The sequence below is a fragment of the Rhamphochromis sp. 'chilingali' genome (assembly GCF_963969265.1).
Source record: "Rhamphochromis sp. 'chilingali' genome assembly, chromosome: 6".
NCBI lineage: Eukaryota > Metazoa > Chordata > Actinopteri > Cichliformes > Cichlidae > Rhamphochromis > Rhamphochromis sp. 'chilingali'.
In genome coordinates, this window is record NC_137933.1 from 23381362 (window position 1) to 23403008 (window position 21647).

Sequence of the window (21647 nt, forward strand, 5' to 3'; positions counted from 1 at the left end):
TTTTTCCAGCCTATGCAATAAATACTGACTTTTCCAAAGTGTAAATACACAACAACAACAACAACAATCTTTATTTATTACACAGGTATAAGGTTGTAGAATGTAGCTGAATCTCATTAATATACACCAAGTGCATTAACATGCTCACTACAGAACACATAGCTTTTAACAAACAGATACTAACCAGCTTGCTTCTTTGTATCTTCAGCGTTAGAGTTGGATGTAGCATGAGGGGTGCTCTGTGGCTCTCTGTCTGGACTCGGCACAGGTATGAACATGCTTGCTGGTAGTGCTTCAGTTGTCGTCACCTGGAAAAGCAATTGTAAAGGAATGAGCAAACAGGTGAGGTAATGTCATCTCTTAGTTTAAACGACTACATGAAAGAATACTGACACAAACAAGAGGATACACAAAGACGTTACTTAGCTACTTACATACATATTCACATATACATTCTCCAGTCCCCCACATATATCCATGACAGAAGAAAGGCTACTTTTGTGTCATCCCTCAAGAAATGAGATAGATTTCTTGAGTACTAGTGTTTTTGTTTGCTAATTACTTAACAAAACACAGTACGTACTAATAAAGTAGAAAGATGAACCTAGCTTCCCCCTGGTCTCAGAGGGTTATGGTCAATCGTGAGTAACTGATTGCACAACATCTGTTTATTCTTGCTGCTCTCCCCTAACTTAGCTCATATTTCGCCCTCTGATTGCCCCTCTTCACCCCCAAACCTGACACTTCATTAAACATTCTCATTAAACAGGTCACCAGTGAGCAATATTCCATAGAGTTTAATTTAGTAATAAGACTCTACCTTTGTTAGCCTTTTTTCAATTAACTTTACAAGCAGAGCAATAATCTTCAGTCTACGAGTTGCATTTCAGTTTACATCACCTCTCCCATTTTTCCTTCTGCGTTGCCTCTATATTAAGACTTTTGATTGGTAGTTCTTTCAAGTAATACCAATTAAAGGTGCCTTGCATAAGGGACACGAAAGAGGAAAGGGATCTTGCATATTGCTGGGCCCCAAGTATAAATGTTGGTCTATACACAGAACATATTCTGTATGCTTTCTAATTACTCCTCTAATAACAGTGAGAACACAACCGAAAGTACCATAGCATGTCATATAACCTCTGGGTGAGATCGAAATAGAGCAGAATCTGCCCTGAAGCAACAGGATTTTTGAGGTCTGGTGTAATCCTTTATATCCCAAAGTCAAACACTATATGACAACTGTGGTCACACATTTACCAGAAGACATCCACACATTCCCGTCTTTGTTTGTGTTACCTCTTTATTTCTTAAAAATGAAACATAGAAAATTAGTGCAACCAGCATAGAAACGCTTAAAAAAATTTACATTACAAATTTGACTGTTTCTAGACAACTGCTTCATTAGGCGATTAGAGGCAGGAGCAGAGTATCCCAAGGTCACTTTTAATTTGGACAGCCTAATTGCCAAACATAGTTCAAAATGGCTATCATCCAGTCAGACTCCAAATTAATGAAGCACAATTATTTTCATTACCCCTATCTTCCACAGACAGAAAATGAGACATAAAATCAGAGAGGGAGGATTGGAGGAGTATGTATATATTATACATATAGTTTTCTATCTATCATCTCTTTACATCTATCCATCCATCCATTCATCCATCCATCCATCCACTGAATGTCAGGGAAAAGCATTACAGACGTGCAAAAGAAAGAAAATTAACTGAAAGGAAAGGAAAGACGATAAGTGGACGAATGGATGAAGGTTGTTAGAGTGAATGCATCATTATGCATGCTTGGCAAGAAATAAAAGTCACCTATTTCAAAATTAATCAGGCTCCTCTCAGTAGACATGTGAAAAAGATAAAGTACCTTTCTATCTGCATTCACTAGTTATAAAAAGGTGCTGGCTTTAATGTGTGTTATATTACCTCTGTTCTATCTCTTCTTGTAGTGGTTCAGTACATTACTACCTCTATAAAAGAAATAAATACTGCCGTCTACCATACTAATGTGCTTGCCATTTACTTTCTGGATGGGAGATGAAGATGGTTAGGCAGCAGACAGAGCAATGTTTTATTCGCTGATTGTCCAGCAAGCTATTTAGCTTCACAAGATAGAAGAGAAAAAAGGTTTGCTCAGGGATTTACATAAAAACGGGGATAATAAAATTTTATTTCTCCTTGATGAGCATTAAAAGATGCGAGGACATTTTTTTGCATAGGTACAAAAGTAAGTACCAGTGCACTGCGGCAGGTAAAGATTTCAGGGCTTGTGGTACAAACCAGCCAAATCTTTCCCTGATAATACTGAGAGTGCACACTTGCATTTAAAAAAACAAAACAAAACAAAAACAACAATAAAAAAGAACTCCATAAGCTGTAATTTAGTCAGATTAGTGGTGAATAACAACATTTCAGTTGGTTTTATTAAAATTTCATGAAGTGGTTTGACTGTTCATTATATTTTGATTAAGCAGTGTCACATTTGTTTCACCACAAATTGTAAAAGGCCTTGTTTTGACTGGCATGCAGGTGATCATAGACATGGCAATAATGTCAGTGAACTAATAAATGAACTGGGAGCTAAGAGACCCGCTCATCTTGAAATGATTAAAAAACACAAAAACCGATTACAAGCTCCCCTCCCCAGATGACTTTGATTAGAAGAGAGCTGGAAAAGCCTTTCTGATTATGGGTACATTAAGACAATGAAGAAGAAAAGAAAAGAAAAAAACAGAAGAAAAGTATGCATCTTAAAAGGTTTGATGATTTGCAGCAAGCCAATGGGATTGCCTGTAGCCATTACACAATTAACAGCATTCTTTGTGTTGACTGAGTGCTCGCAATTTAGAGCAGTGAGGGCAAGAATGACACAGATACAGAGGCATTTCAGTGGAAGGGGATTCATTAGCAGTGAGTTGCTATTCTTTTCGACAATAATGAATCCTTACCACAGTCCTTCACCTGACACACTGCTTGTCCCCTGACTGGCCGTAATATAAGTACGTAGCAATACTCTCGACCTAGAGCTTTGATTAGCGGTTGCTTTCTTGCCTTCACCACTAAGTATAAAAGAATTTGGAGATAATAACACTCAGAGAGATTGGTCTGTGTGGATAGAAAACTGGAATAAAACTAGGTGCTATACATGCAATAAAGCTTGTGAAAGTTGGAAGGACATTTTTTTTCATCCACTTATTTTTCTCAGCTGCTGTAGTAAATTTGTATGCTAATGCTATGGCAGAGCTAAATGCTAAATGACCAGAGTAATAAAAATACTCCTACAGTCAAGCTAATGAATGCCACCCTAACAAAAGAGAAGCCAATTTCAATATACCTGGAAAAATAAAGATTAAAGAAATAATAAAAATAAAGAAATAAGGAGAGACATGGTAATAAACCCTGCTGTGTCCAACCACATGCAAAATACACCGAATACAGAACTCACTGTGGCAATGAGCTTATCAACGCAATCGGGTGCCACGCTGTGGAGATGTGTGAGGTGAAACTGCAGGTGGATCTTGTTGTTGAGCATGTCCTGGCACAACGGGCAACGTAACATGGGCTGGACAGAGTGCTGTGTCATCACGTGCATTCTGAGGCGATTCAGATCCGTGTTGGTAAACTTGCAGTACGGGCACTGGTACATCTGGGTGAAAGTAAAGACAGAACAGAGGAAGAGAGACGGGGAGGCGAGAGGAGAGGAAACACAGAACCACAAAGAGTTAATGGGGTGAAATAGGTGCACTGATCATGGTGGGCCTGCTTGAAGAGAAGCGGTGGATCAGGGATAGAGTGGGGGCCTCTTCCCTGAAGCAGGCAGATCCCTCTGATCACAGACAAGTGTGTAATACCAAGCACCGCTGAGTCCTGGCACCCACTTCAAAGTGCTCTCATCTGTCAAATACTATATTGATTTTCCACCTTATACACAATTAGCAGCGCAACTGCAGCAGGAAGCCTAATATAATTTTGAGTATATTTGAAAAGAAGATTTCTGCATAATATAAAAAAAGTCGGTGAGATAACCAACTGAAAATTATTAGTATATTTTTGTACTTTTTTTAAAAATGATGTGCAAGTTTTAGACTTTTAATGAGGGCTTGGTAATTAAGGATGATATAACCTTTAGCAAGAAACCTCTAATTCAAAGTCTGGAAAATAGTTTTATGAACATTTGAGGGCATCAATATTCACAAAATACTGTGGTGTGGAACTCTCACCTGCTCCGCAGCACCCTTCTCAGCTGTCCTGGGTCGTTTCGAGGAGAGTGGGCTTTCTGAGGCCTCTGACCGTGAAGAGGGCCTTTTGGAAGGAATTGGGGAACCTGACTGGTGCCGTTCCAAGTGGCCGGACAAAGCTGAAGAGAGACACATTCACAAAGACACACGCAAACAAGGAGGAGAGTTTTTAATTATAATATAAGTGCATTTAATGGTAAATGAGCAGAGGGGTTGTTGTTACAACAAAAATTATTCACATTTTGTCTTCCAAATCTGCTGCTGCTGCTGCTGCTGCTGAGTGATAAATGTCTGCTTCACTGTTGGCTTGTAAGAATATTATACAACACTGGAAAGTGCTAATAAAAATATTAGCTTTCTGCAGGTTGCAGATTTAGGTTTCATACCCCCACAATTTCAGTCCATATGAGGTTCAAAACCTGAGACAAGACATACAAAGTCTTTCTTCCACAGAGAGAAGGCTGATGATCCAAACCAGTATTAAACTACTCTAAACATTGACTCTTTCCGTGATTACCCTTCAGTCCATGAGAACTCATGTGCAACATACATGCGACTGTCAAATTTGACGCAATGCAAAATATATATTACAGTATGATTTTTGTTATATGGCATTATTATTGCAATATTTGGATGGTGAAAAAACAAGTGCAACAAGAAAATAACATATCTTTTTTGGCTTAAACCAAACTTTTTGTTTAAACTGCATAGAGAGAGCTGAGGGGGGAGTTTTAATTCAGGTACCTATCCATTAAGTCACAGTTTTGCCTCAAAAGAAAATGTATTTAAGGAGTGATCACACCGTTTTATGGAAGATTTCAATCAAGCAAAGCTGGGAAATCTTATCAGCTGTTTTGTTCCAATAAGATTTTTTGTATTTCTGCTACCAAATGTCTTCAGCGCATTGTAGGTTGCACGATTAGTCTGTGACAAAGAGGAAAATGGAGCAGCAACATGGGAAAACCTTTTCTTAAAGCATTGACAAAATCCTGACACTACGCCCAAAGTTCGGATGCACAAGATAACAAGCTCTCATTTAACAAAAAAGCTTTCAAAGATAAAAAAAACAAACAAAGAAAAAACCCGCCGCTAGATACAATGACGGCATGAGACTGATGATTAGTCATACCTAAGTATGTTTACAAGATTAAACTACACTTTGGTGCTCACAAAATGTGCTACAGCCATTCTGAATTGGTTGGCAATTCTTCTTACTGCATTCTTTGGATTTACTTTGAATGTTGGTTCAAAGTTGGCTTGTTGGTTGTTTTGGAAATGCCTCCGAGCCAAACACAAAGACAGTAACAACAGACAGTAAATTGTTGCGAACTGCATTACCAAGTCTACAATGCATTTATCGGGACCGTGTTAGGAGCAAAGCAAACACTACTGCGAGTGGCGACAGGCATCCGCTTTCCTCCTCTTTTAAAGTGCTGCCATCTCCATGGTGCTATTGCCCTTTTTTCCCCTCAACAAAAATAGGTCTAAACAGTCTGGCCAAAACATCCCTAAGGCGCAATGAAAATGTCTGTTTGTATTGTATGTTTTTATGTATTGTATGTTTTTGGATTGTTACGTGTTGGTGTATGGAAATGTCATGTGATTTCCACTGCAATCCTATCTATCCATATATAAACTTTGAATGCAAACAACGCTAATATCACCAAAATACAATTTCTGTACAGCAAGGCCTCACACAACATCGCCTGCAAACCACTTTAGACTACTCCACTTCATGAAGGAAAGGAGAAACTGGTGGTGCACAGAGAGTCACGACTGTAGTTGAGCAGTTTAGCGTGGGCTCAGAGAGGAGCTAAATCCACATAGAGCCTGTATAGGGGGAGCTGCAGTGGCACCCCACTTTGTCACCAGTGGAAAGAATTCATGGTGAAAGTATTGGAGTTGTCTCGCTGAACCCCTAACAAGCCCATAAAGAGTTAAATTTGCCCTGATTTGTACAGTCCTGGAAGGGCAAATTGAGAACAGAGGGCATTGGTAGGGGAGGGTTGGTTTGGCAGGGGGTCAGGTTAAGCAGGGCTGACCACGCTCCTGCTCCAGACATTAAAATGTCAGCTCCAATCAGGATGAGGGCAGTTGAGCTGATTACCCAGTGGGGGACCTGGTTTTGGCCAGAGCAGGCTGCAAGATCTCCCAGAGTCACCGGGATCAGCAAAGGAGACCCTATTAGGGTCCAGTCACAGTCAATCCTATTAAACACATCCGCCAATAAACAAAGGGAATGTTAAACAAAAGGAACCTCCCATTCCCTGACATTAACCTCTCAGTCATGGCACTGTCCTCACCAATTCATCCTCAACTCCACTTCAGTCCACTCCTACTTCCCCTGAACTCATCTCTCGAGGAGAAAAAATCTCCGGTCACCTTCACATTTCAATTGTCTATATCTTTGGCAAACCCACTGGCATTAAATTTTAAATAAGCATATAAATATTTTTTTTTTTAAACTGTCTTTTGTACTATTTTCAATTAAAATAAACATTTTTACACAGCACCCCAACATTTTAGGAAATGGCTTCATAATTTTATTTAACAGTAATACTTTTTCCTTAAGGGCACACAGCTATCTATATTTCCTACAGCACTGCATGTCATATTTTATAAACACCATTTCTGCACCAAATAGCTCCTTGGCATTCCACCATAATTTTCATACGTCAAGATAACTTTTCTCAAGGACAGATAATGAAACATATCAAAACAACTCTTACAATTTAGATAATAATGTAATTGAAATTCCCAGATAATTACCCAACTTCTTTAACTGAGGGAGAGTTATAAAGTGTGAAAAAAAAAACCCTCACGCAAACATTAAGAACAGTTAACTTAGCAGCAAAGCACATACATACAGTACAGCAAGTAAGCAGGGACAAAGTATCACGCATCCACCCCCCTCTTATCATTAAGAGGACAAACATAACTAAGTCAATTCCACTTTCACATTGCTTTCATTAATTTCTCAATTAGCACCGGAGAGGTGAAACAAGTGGCAGTTTGTGTTGAAAGCACAGCCGCTTTCTAGTTCAGGTGCTTTATGTTCATGAGTGTGTAAAAGTGAGAGCAGAACAGATGGAGGGCAGGGGAGGCTTACTGTGATGCAGTCTCTCGTCATGGCCAGTTAGGACTCCATAAATCAATAGCATTCTCCTAAGACTAGTACACCCCAACACCTTCACCGGCACCGTGACTAACATCCAACTACTGTATCAGATTTTTTTTCTCTTCAAGGGTGATGAAAAAAAATGACCGAAACATTGACAAACTAGTATGAAATAGAGATAAAACTTTTTGTTTTTGGTCATGTACAGTCTGACATGTTAGATTGGACACTGTTGTCCGAAGCTCACACATGTGACACACATATCTGCAGTGTGAACAGGTGATCCGAACTAATGACCGAAACATTGCCTCCCGATGGAGCATTTACAGTCCATGGTGAGATTTGTTACTGATGTCAGAAGGAGCTGGCAGTTGAAGGTAAAGTCTAGTGTTACTTTGTGGTATTAAAATAGAAGGTGTAAGAGCACAGAAAAAAACCCCCAACTAAATTGCCATCTAGGATAATACTGCAGTCATTAGAAAAAGTCAGTCGTGGAGTTACATCTTCATTACTGGGCCCTTTATGTCTTGTGGTGGAACTTCTAAAAGCTTTAAAAAGCTTTAAAAGCTCCTAAAACTACAGCGTGTTTATGCAACCTCAGCGTTCGTTCAGATCATCAGTGTCCATCCTGTTCACACAGAGAAAACTGGAGTGTCCACGTCTGCCAGTGACCCTTTAACTGCCCAGAGTCTGCCTGCCAACCTGACCTCTTCTGCCCAGTCTCTAGACACAGTGCCCCCATCCGCAGCAAACGTCTTCTGACAGATACATAGAGTGGGCTTTTGTCTGAAAGCACAAAAGCCAGAGCAAGAGTGGAGAAAAAAACTAAGAGTCAATTAGGTGATTATTAATTCATGCCCCTTTTCCGTAAACCAGAGGCTTTTGTGCTGTCGAGTCCCGTAAGTGAATTGGACTTTGGCACCTTGTCTTTCCCCCATAGCTGGACTGTATTATTCAAGCAGCAAAGGGGCTGTCAGCACACTACACCAGTCTCAGGAGCAATCACAGCCTTGTTGTGCTTTCAAGGGGGGGGGGGGGGAAAAAGATGGCTGCCGGACAGAGTGACTGACACAGCACAGACTAAATTAACCACAACAGGTCATCTGCCATTGAATTCTTGCAGGAGTGCAATCACAGCTGCCATTAATCTTTGTCCTTGTGAAAGGTTATCCATATTCTAAAATGTGAGTTACAGTAAACGGTATGTAAGGATGTTGGAGACAGGAAAAATGTTTCTTGTGTTTAGGAGAGGAACTCTCCTCCTACAGAATGAGACGAGCTCCTCATCGTGTCCAGAGCCTCTCTCATTACCATAGCTTCTCTCTCACCATCAGTTTTAGGCAGCAGTTATAAAAAACATAGCCTATTATCCATTCTGCCCATGCCAACAAGGTCATATAACTTTACTGTCACTTTGCCCGGAACAGCCAGAGTCTGCCAATCATTTTAAACTTAAGCTCAGTCGACAATTTCCTCACTATAGTGAAACTCAATGATTCTTGCCGAACACCGTTTCTTCTGATCCCCAGCACCCAGAAACCTTTCACCTTCACAGTGCCGGGACCTTCATGCACCCGCAGCTCTCTGCTTCTTGCACCGCAGAAAATCCTCACCTCTATTCCCTCAGCAAGTTGGCCATTAATATGGAGATGATTCAACTCCCCATGCTACAAGTCATTTTCTTTCACCGCTATGCAAACAATACCTGAATATTGTCTTTTCTCTTTCCCCATTTCTATCCTGGTTTTTTTAATCTACGGCCCCTGTCAGAGCACAGAGCAATAAAGGGCAGTGTTCCATCTCACCTCATATTTCCAAGATAATTATTCTGCATTAATAATAAAAAAAAAGAGAGGGAGAGAGAGAGAGAGAGAGACAGGGACCTTCGACAAAAAACCTGACATTGGGGCTACACCTGGATTTATATATAAAACCATTCTTCATTTACAAAACAAAACAAAGTCCCTCTTATAACAAACTGTATAAGAAGGAGTGAGAATAGCATGCGTTGTGCAGTATAAATTGAGATGCTAATTAGCGGCGGCTCTTTTCATCTATAGACCACTGCACAACTGGATGACGAGTTGTTCACCTTTAAATGACACAGTACTGCTTGGCTATTAGACAGCCTGTGGTAAAACTCATAAACACTGAGCTTTCAGGGAGGTGGCTCACAAACAAGGACAATTTATGGCCTATTATCTTCAAAGACAAAAGGAATTATAATTTCAGGGATGACAAACACTGAAAGGATGTGCTATGAATATGTAAACATTTCCGCTGCTCTGTCTCCTGATTTCTCATGCTACTCAAGGTTTAAAAGCAATAACAAATCACCACCGCACTGAACGTCTCACAGTTTGGAGTAACAATAACATAAACGTGAGTAATTTGATTGCAACTAACCATAAGGCTGCAATTTCAACTTTCAACCGCAGCCAGCATTAAGTCTATGTGTTTCCAGTGTTATTTGGGAAACAATTCATAACGTTTAGCATGTCTGTTTGTGAGGCAGCAACAGCACAAGACTAACAGTATTATATGGAGCTCAATAAAAAGAACAGAAGAAGAAAAAAAAAGGAGCAGACTGCAATGCCACAGTGCCGCGTCTAGGGGATGCTAATCATCTAGTTCATTATACAGATCAAATGCAGCAGCCTCAGTGCAGAACACAACATCTGCTTCCCTTACGCACAGCAGAGCTGAGTGCACACACACATGCTGCACATTTACATAAAAACAGGTGGATGCGGAGCCCAAAACGCACACAGATTCACTCACTTACAAATGCATATTACAGGAAACTCTAGCGGCTTAGTCTTTGTTTTGACAGATTTCACAGGTTTAATGTCAATGTTTAACTGAGAATGCTTGAGCAATTTTTTTTAACACATATGTGAGAAAACTGGCTGGAGAAGCATTAAGGATCAAGAAAAACTGACACAGGATTGGCACATGCTACAGAGAAAGCCACAAACTAATGTCTGAGTTGCTTTCTAGTCGAGTAAATAGGTTTTGGGGCATCATGAAGTGATAAAAATACCGTGACTATTTGTACAAATGTAGTGTAAAAACAGTTTGTGAAAGTTCAAATTGGTAAGAACCTGTATGTAACCTTTAATTAATGCTCCAATAAACTGTGTCAAAATCACTCTCTGGGCTCTTTGTTAAGAGAAATAAAGAATTTAGAAGAATGTCTGCAAATACTTACAGATTCAAGATTTCATTCATCATTCAAAATGATGAAAAAACATGAAAAGCATGAAAGTTTGAGGAAAACATAGTATGTATATATATATATATATATATATATATATATATATATATATATATATATATATATATATATATGTAGCTGAAATAAATAGTTTTTTTACCCCTTGCCTTCACCACCTTGCTCCGGCTCCTATAAACTTTTTTAAGTGCAGATATAAAGAATAAAATATTATCAAGCAGATTTTTTTTTCAAAGACTGTCCCAGAATTGACAGAATTATATATTTTTCTACCCCTCTCACCTTCCCTCAAACACACACACACACACACATACTTTGACACAGCCCTTCCCATACATTTATGTTAAATTTGTCAAACCACATTGTGCCCAAGTCTGCCGGTGTATTAACACAACCCAATCCCCACCCTGCACCCACCTTCATGCTCTCTTCATCTTTCTGTCTCCCCTATACTTGCCACCCTCCCGCCCTGCTGCATTCCTATACATTCAGCTGCTGCATAAATACACCACCTGCTTTAATGAAGGTAAGGATTCCATTCCTATGCAGAAACTCTTTCCTTTAGCTTGTGCTGTCTCAGCTAGGTGAAGAAAGTGTGGAGAGACAGAGAGGAAAGAGGCTCATGGCTATCCATTTATACATATTTCATACCTGGCATTAAAAATGACCCTCTGAATTACTAATCATGCCAGATGATTCAGTTGCAGCTGGCACCAATGTGAACATCATGTTGAAATATATATATACATATTTCTGTTTAATGTATTCATTGGATTTACTTGTAAATGTGCATTATTTCTGTGCACGATCAACAGTCAGCTGTTTAATCATTAAAAGTTGCCCCATGTATGCAGAGTTTGCGAGCATATGGCATTTAAATATGTCTGAGTGCCTTCACGTGCACATATGTGAATTATCTCTGCAATAAATAATTAAATAAAACACCAGAATAATGAAGGCATCTTTCAAGAGATGACATGCTGAATACATATGCATTTTACAAAGGCTTCTGATGTACCTCTAAATGATTTTAATGAATACTGAGGAGCTGTGGAACAAGAAAGAAAAAATAAGATTGACAGAGGCTTTAAAAAGGAGGAAGCCTTTTTTCTGTGCTCGCTAATGCCGTCTGTCTGACAGTGACTGTCATTTGTAAGGGAACAATGTTGTGCTCTGTTCCAACAGCTACATGACAACGATGAGAAGAAATACTTCAGTAGTTCTAATGATGGACTTTAGAAACAGCTCAGCTTCAGAGAGTGGGAGACTGAGCACCTTTCATATAAATAACAGGTTGGCCAAGATGCTCATACGCCATATTTTAACATATACACCCCTTGCGTACGCGCTGCACAACATTTTCAGGCAATCACCAGCCCAAACAAGAGCTCCCGTGTTTACCAAATGGATTCTGAGGTCTTCCTCACGCCCCCTCCGCCCCACAACAACAAGATAGGTTTGCACACGTTTTGAATGGGCATTGTATTCATCAATCACAAAAAGTTTGAAGCACAAAAAGAGACCCTTCCATTAAACTACAGCTGTCTACCTTTTGCTGACAACACAGCCTTGAACCCAGCATCCCAATCTACCCACCCACCTTTTCACTGACATCAAACAGAACCTCAGACCTGGTTCCCTAATGCAATGCTATTTTTAACTAAGCGTTTCTAATAAGCTGCTGGGAAGCTGTAAATTTTTCATATGCAAGCACATATTTCCTTTGTGAAAACACAGAAACACACTTATTTGGTGATTAGCGACTGACAGAGGGGAGGAAAGGAACTGAATATGCTTGTATCAAATTGCATGCCTTTCAAAAAGGAGGAATCCTAATGCGAGGAGTCGTCTTCCTGTGCACCACAGGTATGAGTGAATTATTAATCGGCCAGCTCATTTTAATGCTTTTTAAAGTGCTTTATTTTGATGTGCTAAAACGTACTTTTAGCCATATTCAGTCAGGCATGCATATCATTATTTCTTCCATCAAAGAAGAGTGTCGCCCTTTCAAAGAGCACAAACAACTCAGCCTCATTTAAAATAGAAGTTCGAATATCAAAGACATTTTACAAAGCCTGGGCTTCAAACACTGTGATGAGTTTTTTTTTCTTTTTTTCTTTTTTTTTTTGCTGCACCTTATAAAAACTTAGGTATGCAAAAGGTCTGAATTGTTTTCCAGCTTTTAACCTGACTAGTGTAAATCAAAACATCCTGCAGTAACACAAGAAGTTAGACAAGTGAGAAGCATCTATCCAAGCCCGTTACTGCTCAGTGTCACGATTATGAGAAATCTCTCTACTCAATAGGAAATGTCTTGACTGCCAGCCTTGTTTTCCGAACACAGACAAGTGAAATAAACTGGGCATAAAAAAGAAAACTCGGGCCATTTTTTTTCCTTCTCAGAAACCAGAGCAGAATCAGTAAACAGAGCTTTTCATATATAATTAGATCCAGTGATGCACATACAGAACGCGCTGTGGGGGGGTGTAGTTTTACATTAAGCTTGTTCGTCATTAAACTTGTGCTTGAGACAGTTTTTTGTTCATTTTCTTATTTCAACCAATCTAATTCCACACACGCTCCAAGTGTCATTAATTCAGCACCTATAGCAGTGCATTCAGTACAACTACAGTAACTTTCAGCAGTAAACTATTTCTTCCAGTTGCAGTGTAAAAAAAAAAAAAAAAAAAATCACAACCGCTACAAGAACATAAACTTCTTCTGTTATGAGTGCTATCATCTGTTATGGTCAATAATCTGTCAAAATAATATAGTGCTTCCCAGAAATCCCTCCAACTATCCCACAAGTTCTACATGATGGAAAGTTTAGGGTTCAATGCTGTTTTCACTATACAGCATGATCACTGGTGGTCCAACTAAATAAATTAGGTAAGTAAATAAAAGCACATGCATTATCGTGAACTGTATTTACATTAATAATGCCCTCTGATGTGAAAACATTTGTTATAGTAGAACATCCAATGCATCTTGAAAAGTTTACAGCAGATAAATGCAACCTGCCCTGATCAGAGAGTGCTGAGGCCCAAAGCTCCTCCCCTCACACTAAACCCAACCCCCTGCTTAGGAGCCAGCACCTATCAATAAAGAGGACCAGAGATAAAACCATCCTGATCTGATAAGGGAAAACACAGGTAAGTGGTGTCAATGTTCTTCTGTGTGTACAGCAAATTTGAGAAGGGGGCAGTGCTATTCAAGTGTATGTGTGTGGCACACTGGGAGTTACACATGCAGGCCCTGCTCTTCACATCACCCACTGATCAAAGACAAAACATGGGTCACATGTTACCTGAACTTATTACTTAAATTGACAGCTTATTCTAACTGTAGCTGATGAGATGCCTGGGAACATGCAGCATGAAAGAGCAGCCTTTGAAAACTAGATTAGGGAGTTTTGAGAGTATTTTCAATGCTTAGAAAGGCTTTGAAACCTTTGTTAAAATATGTTTAATTTAATTTGGCAAAAGGCATGTTGCTTAGCAATGTTCAGCTGCATGGCCACGTGAATCATGTGAGTAGTAGTCCCTAAATGTGTGTAAATATGAGCCTTACCTGTCCCTTTGGTGAGCTCCTTCTCCCCCCCACTTTCTCTGTCTTTGGTTTGGTCCTCCTGGTCTGTGGTGGTCTCACTAGCAGCCTCCACATCCTCGCTCAGCTCTCCTGAAGGGGGAGGGAGAACGGGATATGTAAATCACCACGCCATCAGAATTGGTGGAAGCACTTAAAGGGGCGGTAGCGTTTTTTTTCTATAGGAGCTTGCAACAATTACATTTGCTGACACACAGTTGCAAGGCTAGCAGACAAAGAGGGCAGAATCTGCTTTCTGTCCTGTGCTGTCTGATTATCTCTGTTAAAAAATAATTCCAACTTGAATAAAAAAAAAATCTGAGCTGAATTATAAGGGGGGAGGAAAGTCGAATATCCACTCTTTCTTTTTATTGCTATTGTTTTGTGTATGTATTCAAAACAAAAGACACAAGGACAATTCTCTGTGTTTAATGTGTAGATAAAACTAAAAGCAAGCACATGGGTGCAAATGGCCAGATGGAAAAATAATTGAGCAGTACAGTTCAAGAAAAAGACCCCCATTTGCTTCCTCTCATAACGCACACACACGCACGCGCACACAAACACGCGCGCGCTGCAATCTGTTAGGTTACTTACCAATACAAACCTCATTTCACTTCTGCTATCCCACTATAGCAAATAAAATAAATCATAAATATTTAAAACTTTCAGAGCCACAATTCATTTTATTTTTAAGCCAAGTCAAAGGCAGAAATCCCCTGTAACCACCTTAAAAGCCTCAGCTCGATATATCAGGCCATTTAGAGCATCGAAGTCCAAACAATGGATATCCAATAACGCCATTTGTAAGTAACACACAGAGGAAAAGATAGCAAAAACAGATAATAAAAAGGGCATCAATCTTGTTTATTTCCCTCCAGTGCCCCCTGAACATCCCCTTTGCCTGTTAAGTTTGTTTAAAAGTAGTGTGACTTGCATGGAATAGCATTGATTTGACAACCGTAAACTAGGCCGCAGTCAATCAGTTATTATACAAGTCAGCTAATTCTCAGCAAATGTACTTAAATGCTCTTTTGAAAATGCTTTCATGCATAGGTCTCTACTCTATGAGCTATTGATATATTGACAAAGCTACAACAGCTACTGAAATATCCTGTTCAAGTATTCAGCCCTGCAGTCATCACACATCTAATCTAAGCTCACCACATGAGTACCCACAGCCAAAACCATTTTTATGACAGTACATTTTCCCCAACACTCACTGTTTAGCCTGTTAGTTATGAAACAGAGCCTATGTTGTATATACAACAGGTACGTTTCTCAAACTCAAACTATGTATCATTATTACAGACACACTTAATAACCATACATCTCTAAACCATGTGGCTGTTCCTTTACTGATGACAATGACACATAAATAAAATAGATCTTAATTTATTCTGCTGAATGGGTTTTAAAATTCCTTATGCAAATCAGTCCTATTTATAACTGGAAAATACATTAGAAAAAAATTATCGTTTTGTTATATGACTTTTTTTAGATAGTTGCTTAAGGAGCTTTTTCCACTTTTCTTCATCGCGTATTTATATTTATCGCCTTTTTTTTTTACGGTTCTCTTAAGTATACACTATAGCTACAAAACCATAAGGGGGTGCTTATATCAACTGTGATATTTTATTATTCTAAGCACAAATGCACAGTTAAGAATAAGCTTTTATTTAATCATAATCAGCTGCAAAAAACCCCTCAAAACAACAACAAAAAAGTTGCATTACTGTGTTTCTTTTATGTTTCCAAGGGACTCTATGAATTCCTTCCGGTACTGGTGAGCTGGATCTTAAACATTCCCAAAAAACCCAGAGATCTGCTGCAGAGTCCCAAAATCCTATAACTCCTACCTGCATAAATCTCTACAACAGTCTGAGAATTAGGATACTGTACAGCTGCATAGGTGCTCAGATTACAAAATAATCCCCAGGTAAATTTTTTTCACCTTTAAAAACGGGGCAAGGTGTCATTTCTTAGCTATGTGACACTTGTAGTGAGACTAATTCCCCACCTACACATTAATACACACTTTGTGCTTAAACATTTCTCTGATAGGCAGCCAGCATTCTAATGCTAAGCTTCTCTGTAACCGCCCCACCTACTCCCAACTTCCTGCACACATGCTATACATGAGCACGCTGGTACTGATTTTTTTCCTTTTCCCCACTCATGTTTTTCACACTTTCTTTTTAGATGTTTAATGATCATGTCACTTTTGGCACACAGAACACATTTATAATTTATGCAGAAATGCAGACATTTCATTCCAGAAGTACCGTTACATCTTTAAGTGGCAAATGGCTTTGCCCATTTCTCATCTCATCTACAACTAGTATTACAGAATGATTAAAGCTGGGGCCAGCTATAATTAATGAAAGGTCACGAGTGGCCTAAGAGTAGGATGCAAATGAGACACTAAAACTGTAGCCATAGATTAGCTCAGAAAATAGATTAGGAGAAACACTCAAAGCTATGGCAGCAGGCCATTTCTAACCCAAATCTGAGAGATGTAAAGGACAATAGCCTGAAGGTTGTCTTCTAATTAATTGTCTTCATTAACCATCCTAATACAATGATATGAAACAGTTCCATTAATCTAATCATGCAAGCTGAAAAAACCCATTGCCGACACAGAGATTACACTCATCTGTTCTGAGCATGAAAAATATCAGCTTTGCTCTCCCAGTCACTCAGTGGGGACAATTCATGGGCTCCCTCACAGACAGACAGACGCACGCACACACTCCTACATTGTGTAGGTGCTTAGCGGTCTTCCTCTCTTGTGTTTTGCCAGTGAGTGCAGAGGCTTAATCAGACCCATAGGTGTCACTCTATACAAGCTGGGCGAGAGCAACTTGCTCACACACACATTAATGAGGTGAGGGGAGGGTGGTGGTGGTGGGGGGATAGGGGCCGAGCAGCAACAGACAGAAACACATGGGGAAGGGGAAAGGGAAGAAATATGTGGAGATGACAAAAGCAGATGCTATGCAAAAGCTGTCTGGTGACGATGAGACACTGAAAATGGCAAGATTACCTTCAGATGAGAGAGAGCAGCCTTCCTTTTCCCCTGAAGAGCAGTGATTACACTAATGCTAATCAGACTGACAAGCACAAACGGCCTAATAAATAATTGATGGTAACCACTGCACTTTCCAGTATTTCTTCCCAGACTGTGGAGAAGAGCAGCAGCAAGTAATAATAGTCACTCTAGATATCTTTCACTAGGTCAGGCTCCTCCTCCATCCTCGGCCTCAGCAGAATATAATGCTGTGATGATAACTGCCTTTCTTAAAGTACAGAATTCCAGTCCTACCTGAGAACGGCTCCAGTGTTCCTCAAACAGCAGTGACAGTCTGCTCATTTTTAGTTGCATATATAGCATCTCAGTCACTCCACTGTCTTATTTATCTCGCTTGGGTTTCGTAAGTCATGGAGCACCAGCGCGGGGGCAGAGCTCAGCTTCTCCCTCTCCCCGGCTCTCGAGTACTGGGAGCGAGGGTTGAGCTGCGCTTCTCTCTGGGCTCTTGTGTGGAGCCGTGCGTCTAAGCTCTCATTACTCTCATTATGATTATTGAGGCTGTTGTTATCATTTTAACCAGGTGTCACAGGACTGCACTGTAAATCAGAGAGGTGTGCTTCCCCCTCTTTATCCAGAGCCAGACAGCTTCCTTTTCTTTAGCGCTGCACTGTCGGATAAAAAGCAATCTTATTTCACACTTCAGAGACTCTATCTTTCTCCCCTTCTCCTTCTTTTAAAAATCCCCCTCATGCTCCCCAGCATCCCTTGCACCCCTTCCTCATATCAAAGTTAGCCTGACTCTGGACTAGAGGGCGCAAAATGAAAGTGACAGGAGGGTACCATGGGACAATGAGACACAGGACTCATGCTGAGGGCTTTCATGCATTGTCCGCTCCTCATATCAGCACCTCTGTGCCCCATACGCAAGACACCACCCCCCAAAAAAAGCACAACACACAGGAAAACACTCCCACCCCTCGTAACTCCCCTCTCAACACATACTCACAGAAGCTCTGAAGCTACACCTCATAAAACCACAACTGAGCAAAACATGCCCACAACACTGTCAGACACAAGCGGGGCTTTTGCTCATGAACGACCAATAAACCACAACACGGTACTATCAGTAACCATAATGGCCTCTGCACTACAATACATAGGGCTTAATTAAAATGTGGACACATGCAATACTGGAAAAAAACAACTGCTTTTTAAGTGAGTTGCAAGATATTCTTACTGATTTCTGTGTAGTATTTCAGTTGTAATGAGTCATATAGACCTCAGTTATGAAATGCATTTAAAATTTAGCCATGCATTCAAAAAATAGATCAGTGTACCAAAATATACATTAATCCACGAAAGAATCAATGTAGTAAAATCCAGAAACTACACCAAGCACTGCGCACAAAATGAAAGCTCATCTGTCCCTGTACTCTTCTCACTCATGCTCTTACTCCCCCTCTCCCACACACTTTCCTTTTCACATGGAAGCAAGAGTAAGCTAGCTCAGCGCTGCTGGTCAGAGTTACATGTTAGATTCCTGACCTGTCTATGGGGGGGGGGGGCGACTCACTGGCCTCTCTCCCTGCTGGCCCTGCTGTGACCTCGGGATCTAAATGTGAATGAATACTTTGTGTCTCCAAAGGGCTGAGGGCAGGAAGAAGAAGGGCTGTGGTGGGGGGTAGCAGAAAGGAGGAGCGATGGAGGAGGGGTACATCGGTAGCTAACAACTAAAGAAACTTTAAACAGCAAGTTAATCACAAACAGGAGTGACAGTTCATACTGCCTTCCGGCTATATCACAGCAACCCCTCCTACATCCTTTCAGAACTTCCCTGGTACATGCTCATCAAAACAGCCCATAGGTCCTCCACGGAGCATTTTATCTGACCCACCCCAAACCCCTGTGTTTCAAATTCCTGGGCCATTTTCAGGTAATCAGGTCATGGTTTTTCGAAAGTGTTTTCTAACAGAAAAAAAAGAACAGAATAATGCACAAAAAGGCTCAAAATTTGCTTTTTGTGCTTTCAGTATGAAAGTAAATTAGGAAATGTTATTGAGACCACGTAATGTATTAAATATTTTCCCTAAAGTGTTATCTCATGGGAAATCATACTAATTAGAAGTTCTTCTCATGATAATGGCATGTTTAGATACATTACAAATAAAGTGGATAAAGTGAGTGCTGCTCTACTTCTTTTCTCTTTGTGTTTTTCTTGAGTGATGAAGGAGAATAGGATCTGGGTTAATGTGGGTACACAGGGACTGAGCATTCAGGGACTGCTCACTCTTCTGCCCCATCTGACACATACACCCACACACACCACTGGGTTCCTTGAATGCCCAAAATGATGGTTCCTAACCAACACATATTATGTCCACAATGGAAGATGCAGGCTGTACTTTTCCCTGCTAGGACAGAGGGCTAAAAGCCTGGATAGGGGGCAAAAGCATCACTGGGCTGTGCTCTTCCATCTACTCTGCCTCAGGGACAATGTCCTGCACAAAGAGTTACTCTGCCTAGCTGCGACTGCCACCCCCCACCATGCATTTATGCTTATCGTCTTCCACCGCTGCCTCCTCTTAAATCAGCCTCCTTTTTATTAATGCATCTTTTTTTTCTTTTTCCCCCAGCTCACACCACAATGCCTTCACCTATTTGCAGCTATTCAAAAGGACCAAACAGAACCGGGATGGGTTGATGCGGAGTGTGGGGGTGGCTGAAGGGTTGCCTTAAATAAAGAAAGGGGGAAGGGGGGGGGGGGAGCGGGAGCATCACCGCTGTCATGAAGGGCAATCACATCAACTCTGAAATATTCACCAGTGGCTTGGAAAATGCGATGGTACAGTTATGACAGGCGAACAGGCGACTCCCCCACTCGAGCCCGCAGTCCCCCGCCCCTTTCTCCATCAGGGCGGAAGCATGGTGGACACTCTGAATATGTATAACCCGGAAAATGTATTGATTTTTCATTTGGCAAAAAGGGACACAAAAATCACATAACCTGAAACTGTCACAGCTCTTTTGTTCATAGCTCATCTCTCCTGATGTTTGGCTTTTGCCACAAACTCTCTTTAATTACCAGGTACAGTGAGCTTCAGAGCCATTCTCCACAGAGACACAGCCACATACAGCCTGCTGGGCTTAACAAGACAGCCCACATCTATTATATATGACATACACCCAGCAGCTTTTGTTTCATATCTGACTAATAAGCGTGCTGAATATGACTATACCCACAGTTTGTTTTGTTATTATACACAAGATACAGTGCAAAAACCTTGGAAATTAAAAAATATTGTGTGCCACATTAAAAATAGCACTTTCATATTAAAAGCTAGCAACGGTTAGTCCCAGCATTTATTTGATGTGCTTTTCTGAAGCACCTCTGCTTAACACGAAATTCTATTATCGATCTAAGTTTTCCCAGGTAACGGGCAGGTGCTTGTATGTTTGTCTGAGTGCACACACTTGTGTTTGTGTGTCCATTAACAGGTACTTATCTGTTTATCTCTCCTTTTAGGCACTGCAGACCGGTACAGTGGACTGTCTGAAAAAGATCTCTGTCTGTCGATTTATCGAATGCACCATTTGCATATCTTTGTAGTGCTTCCATCTGCCCGTGGACCGTTCTGTGGAGGTATTAGCTCAGAAAATCAATGTTGCCATGGTTGGATGTATGTAGCCCCTACCACGGCGCGTGTTAGGAGTCCGGCTCACAGCTCCCACATGGGTCCTATTTATATGAGTCCTGCCGACAGAGGCTTTCCTGCTAGTTCTTCAATCTTTGGAAACTTAAAGTACACAAACACAGCATGCCCCCCTAGAGTGGGCTGGTTCGCCATTCCTCCTCTGTGGTCATTCTGCCTCCCTGTCTCCAACCACCGCCCTGGGCTTGACCGTCTGTTTGTTTATGAAAGCGTGCGCAGAGATAAAACAGAATCTGACAAGGTTATGAATACCAATTTTGCTAATCAATTTTATTTAAAATATAAAATATAGGCCATCATTGATGTGTGTTTGCTCTCAAAGGCTTTAACGGCCTGCTAAGTTCAGATCTTTCATGATAGTTGATAAGGGGAGGGTGGTGTACTGGAGTTTTATCCTACTATTTATTACCGGTACACTTACTTTTATTTATTACATCATGCAGCTGTACAGATATACATGGGACACCGTGTGGGGGCTTAGCATTGATCTATATTTCTCTACTAGAGATTACAGTGAATACACAGGGTAACTTGTTCTCTCGAAAACCACCCAGCTGGTTGCTCAAAGCTAATTGCTAAAGAAAACCAATGATTACGCTGCGCAGGCACTTTAAAACATCCACAAGAGTGCGATCACTTATTGAAAAAAGCTTTCCCTACCTCTATCCATTCAGTTTCTAATACAAATCAAACATAGGGAGCTTTCTTTCACCATTTGTCTT

At 40.5% G+C, this 21647-nt stretch overlaps 1 protein-coding gene across 4 annotated transcripts in view; it reads right to left on the reverse strand.

Annotated features, from left to right (window-relative positions):
* Positions 1 to 21647, reverse strand: part of zfhx3b (zinc finger homeobox 3b) — a 135701-nt gene that overhangs the window by 9838 nt on the left and 104216 nt on the right. For all 4 annotated transcript variants that reach the window (XM_080884385.1, XM_080884382.1, XM_080884383.1 and 1 more), the window contains exons 6-9: positions 14170 to 14277; positions 4229 to 4365; positions 3454 to 3654; positions 185 to 308 (exon numbers count right to left, since the gene is read on the reverse strand). In XM_080884385.1, coding sequence (XP_080740511.1) covers positions 185 to 308; positions 3454 to 3654; positions 4229 to 4365; positions 14170 to 14277 — 570 coding nt within the window. The remainder of the gene's footprint in view (positions 1 to 184; positions 309 to 3453; positions 3655 to 4228; positions 4366 to 14169; positions 14278 to 21647) is intronic.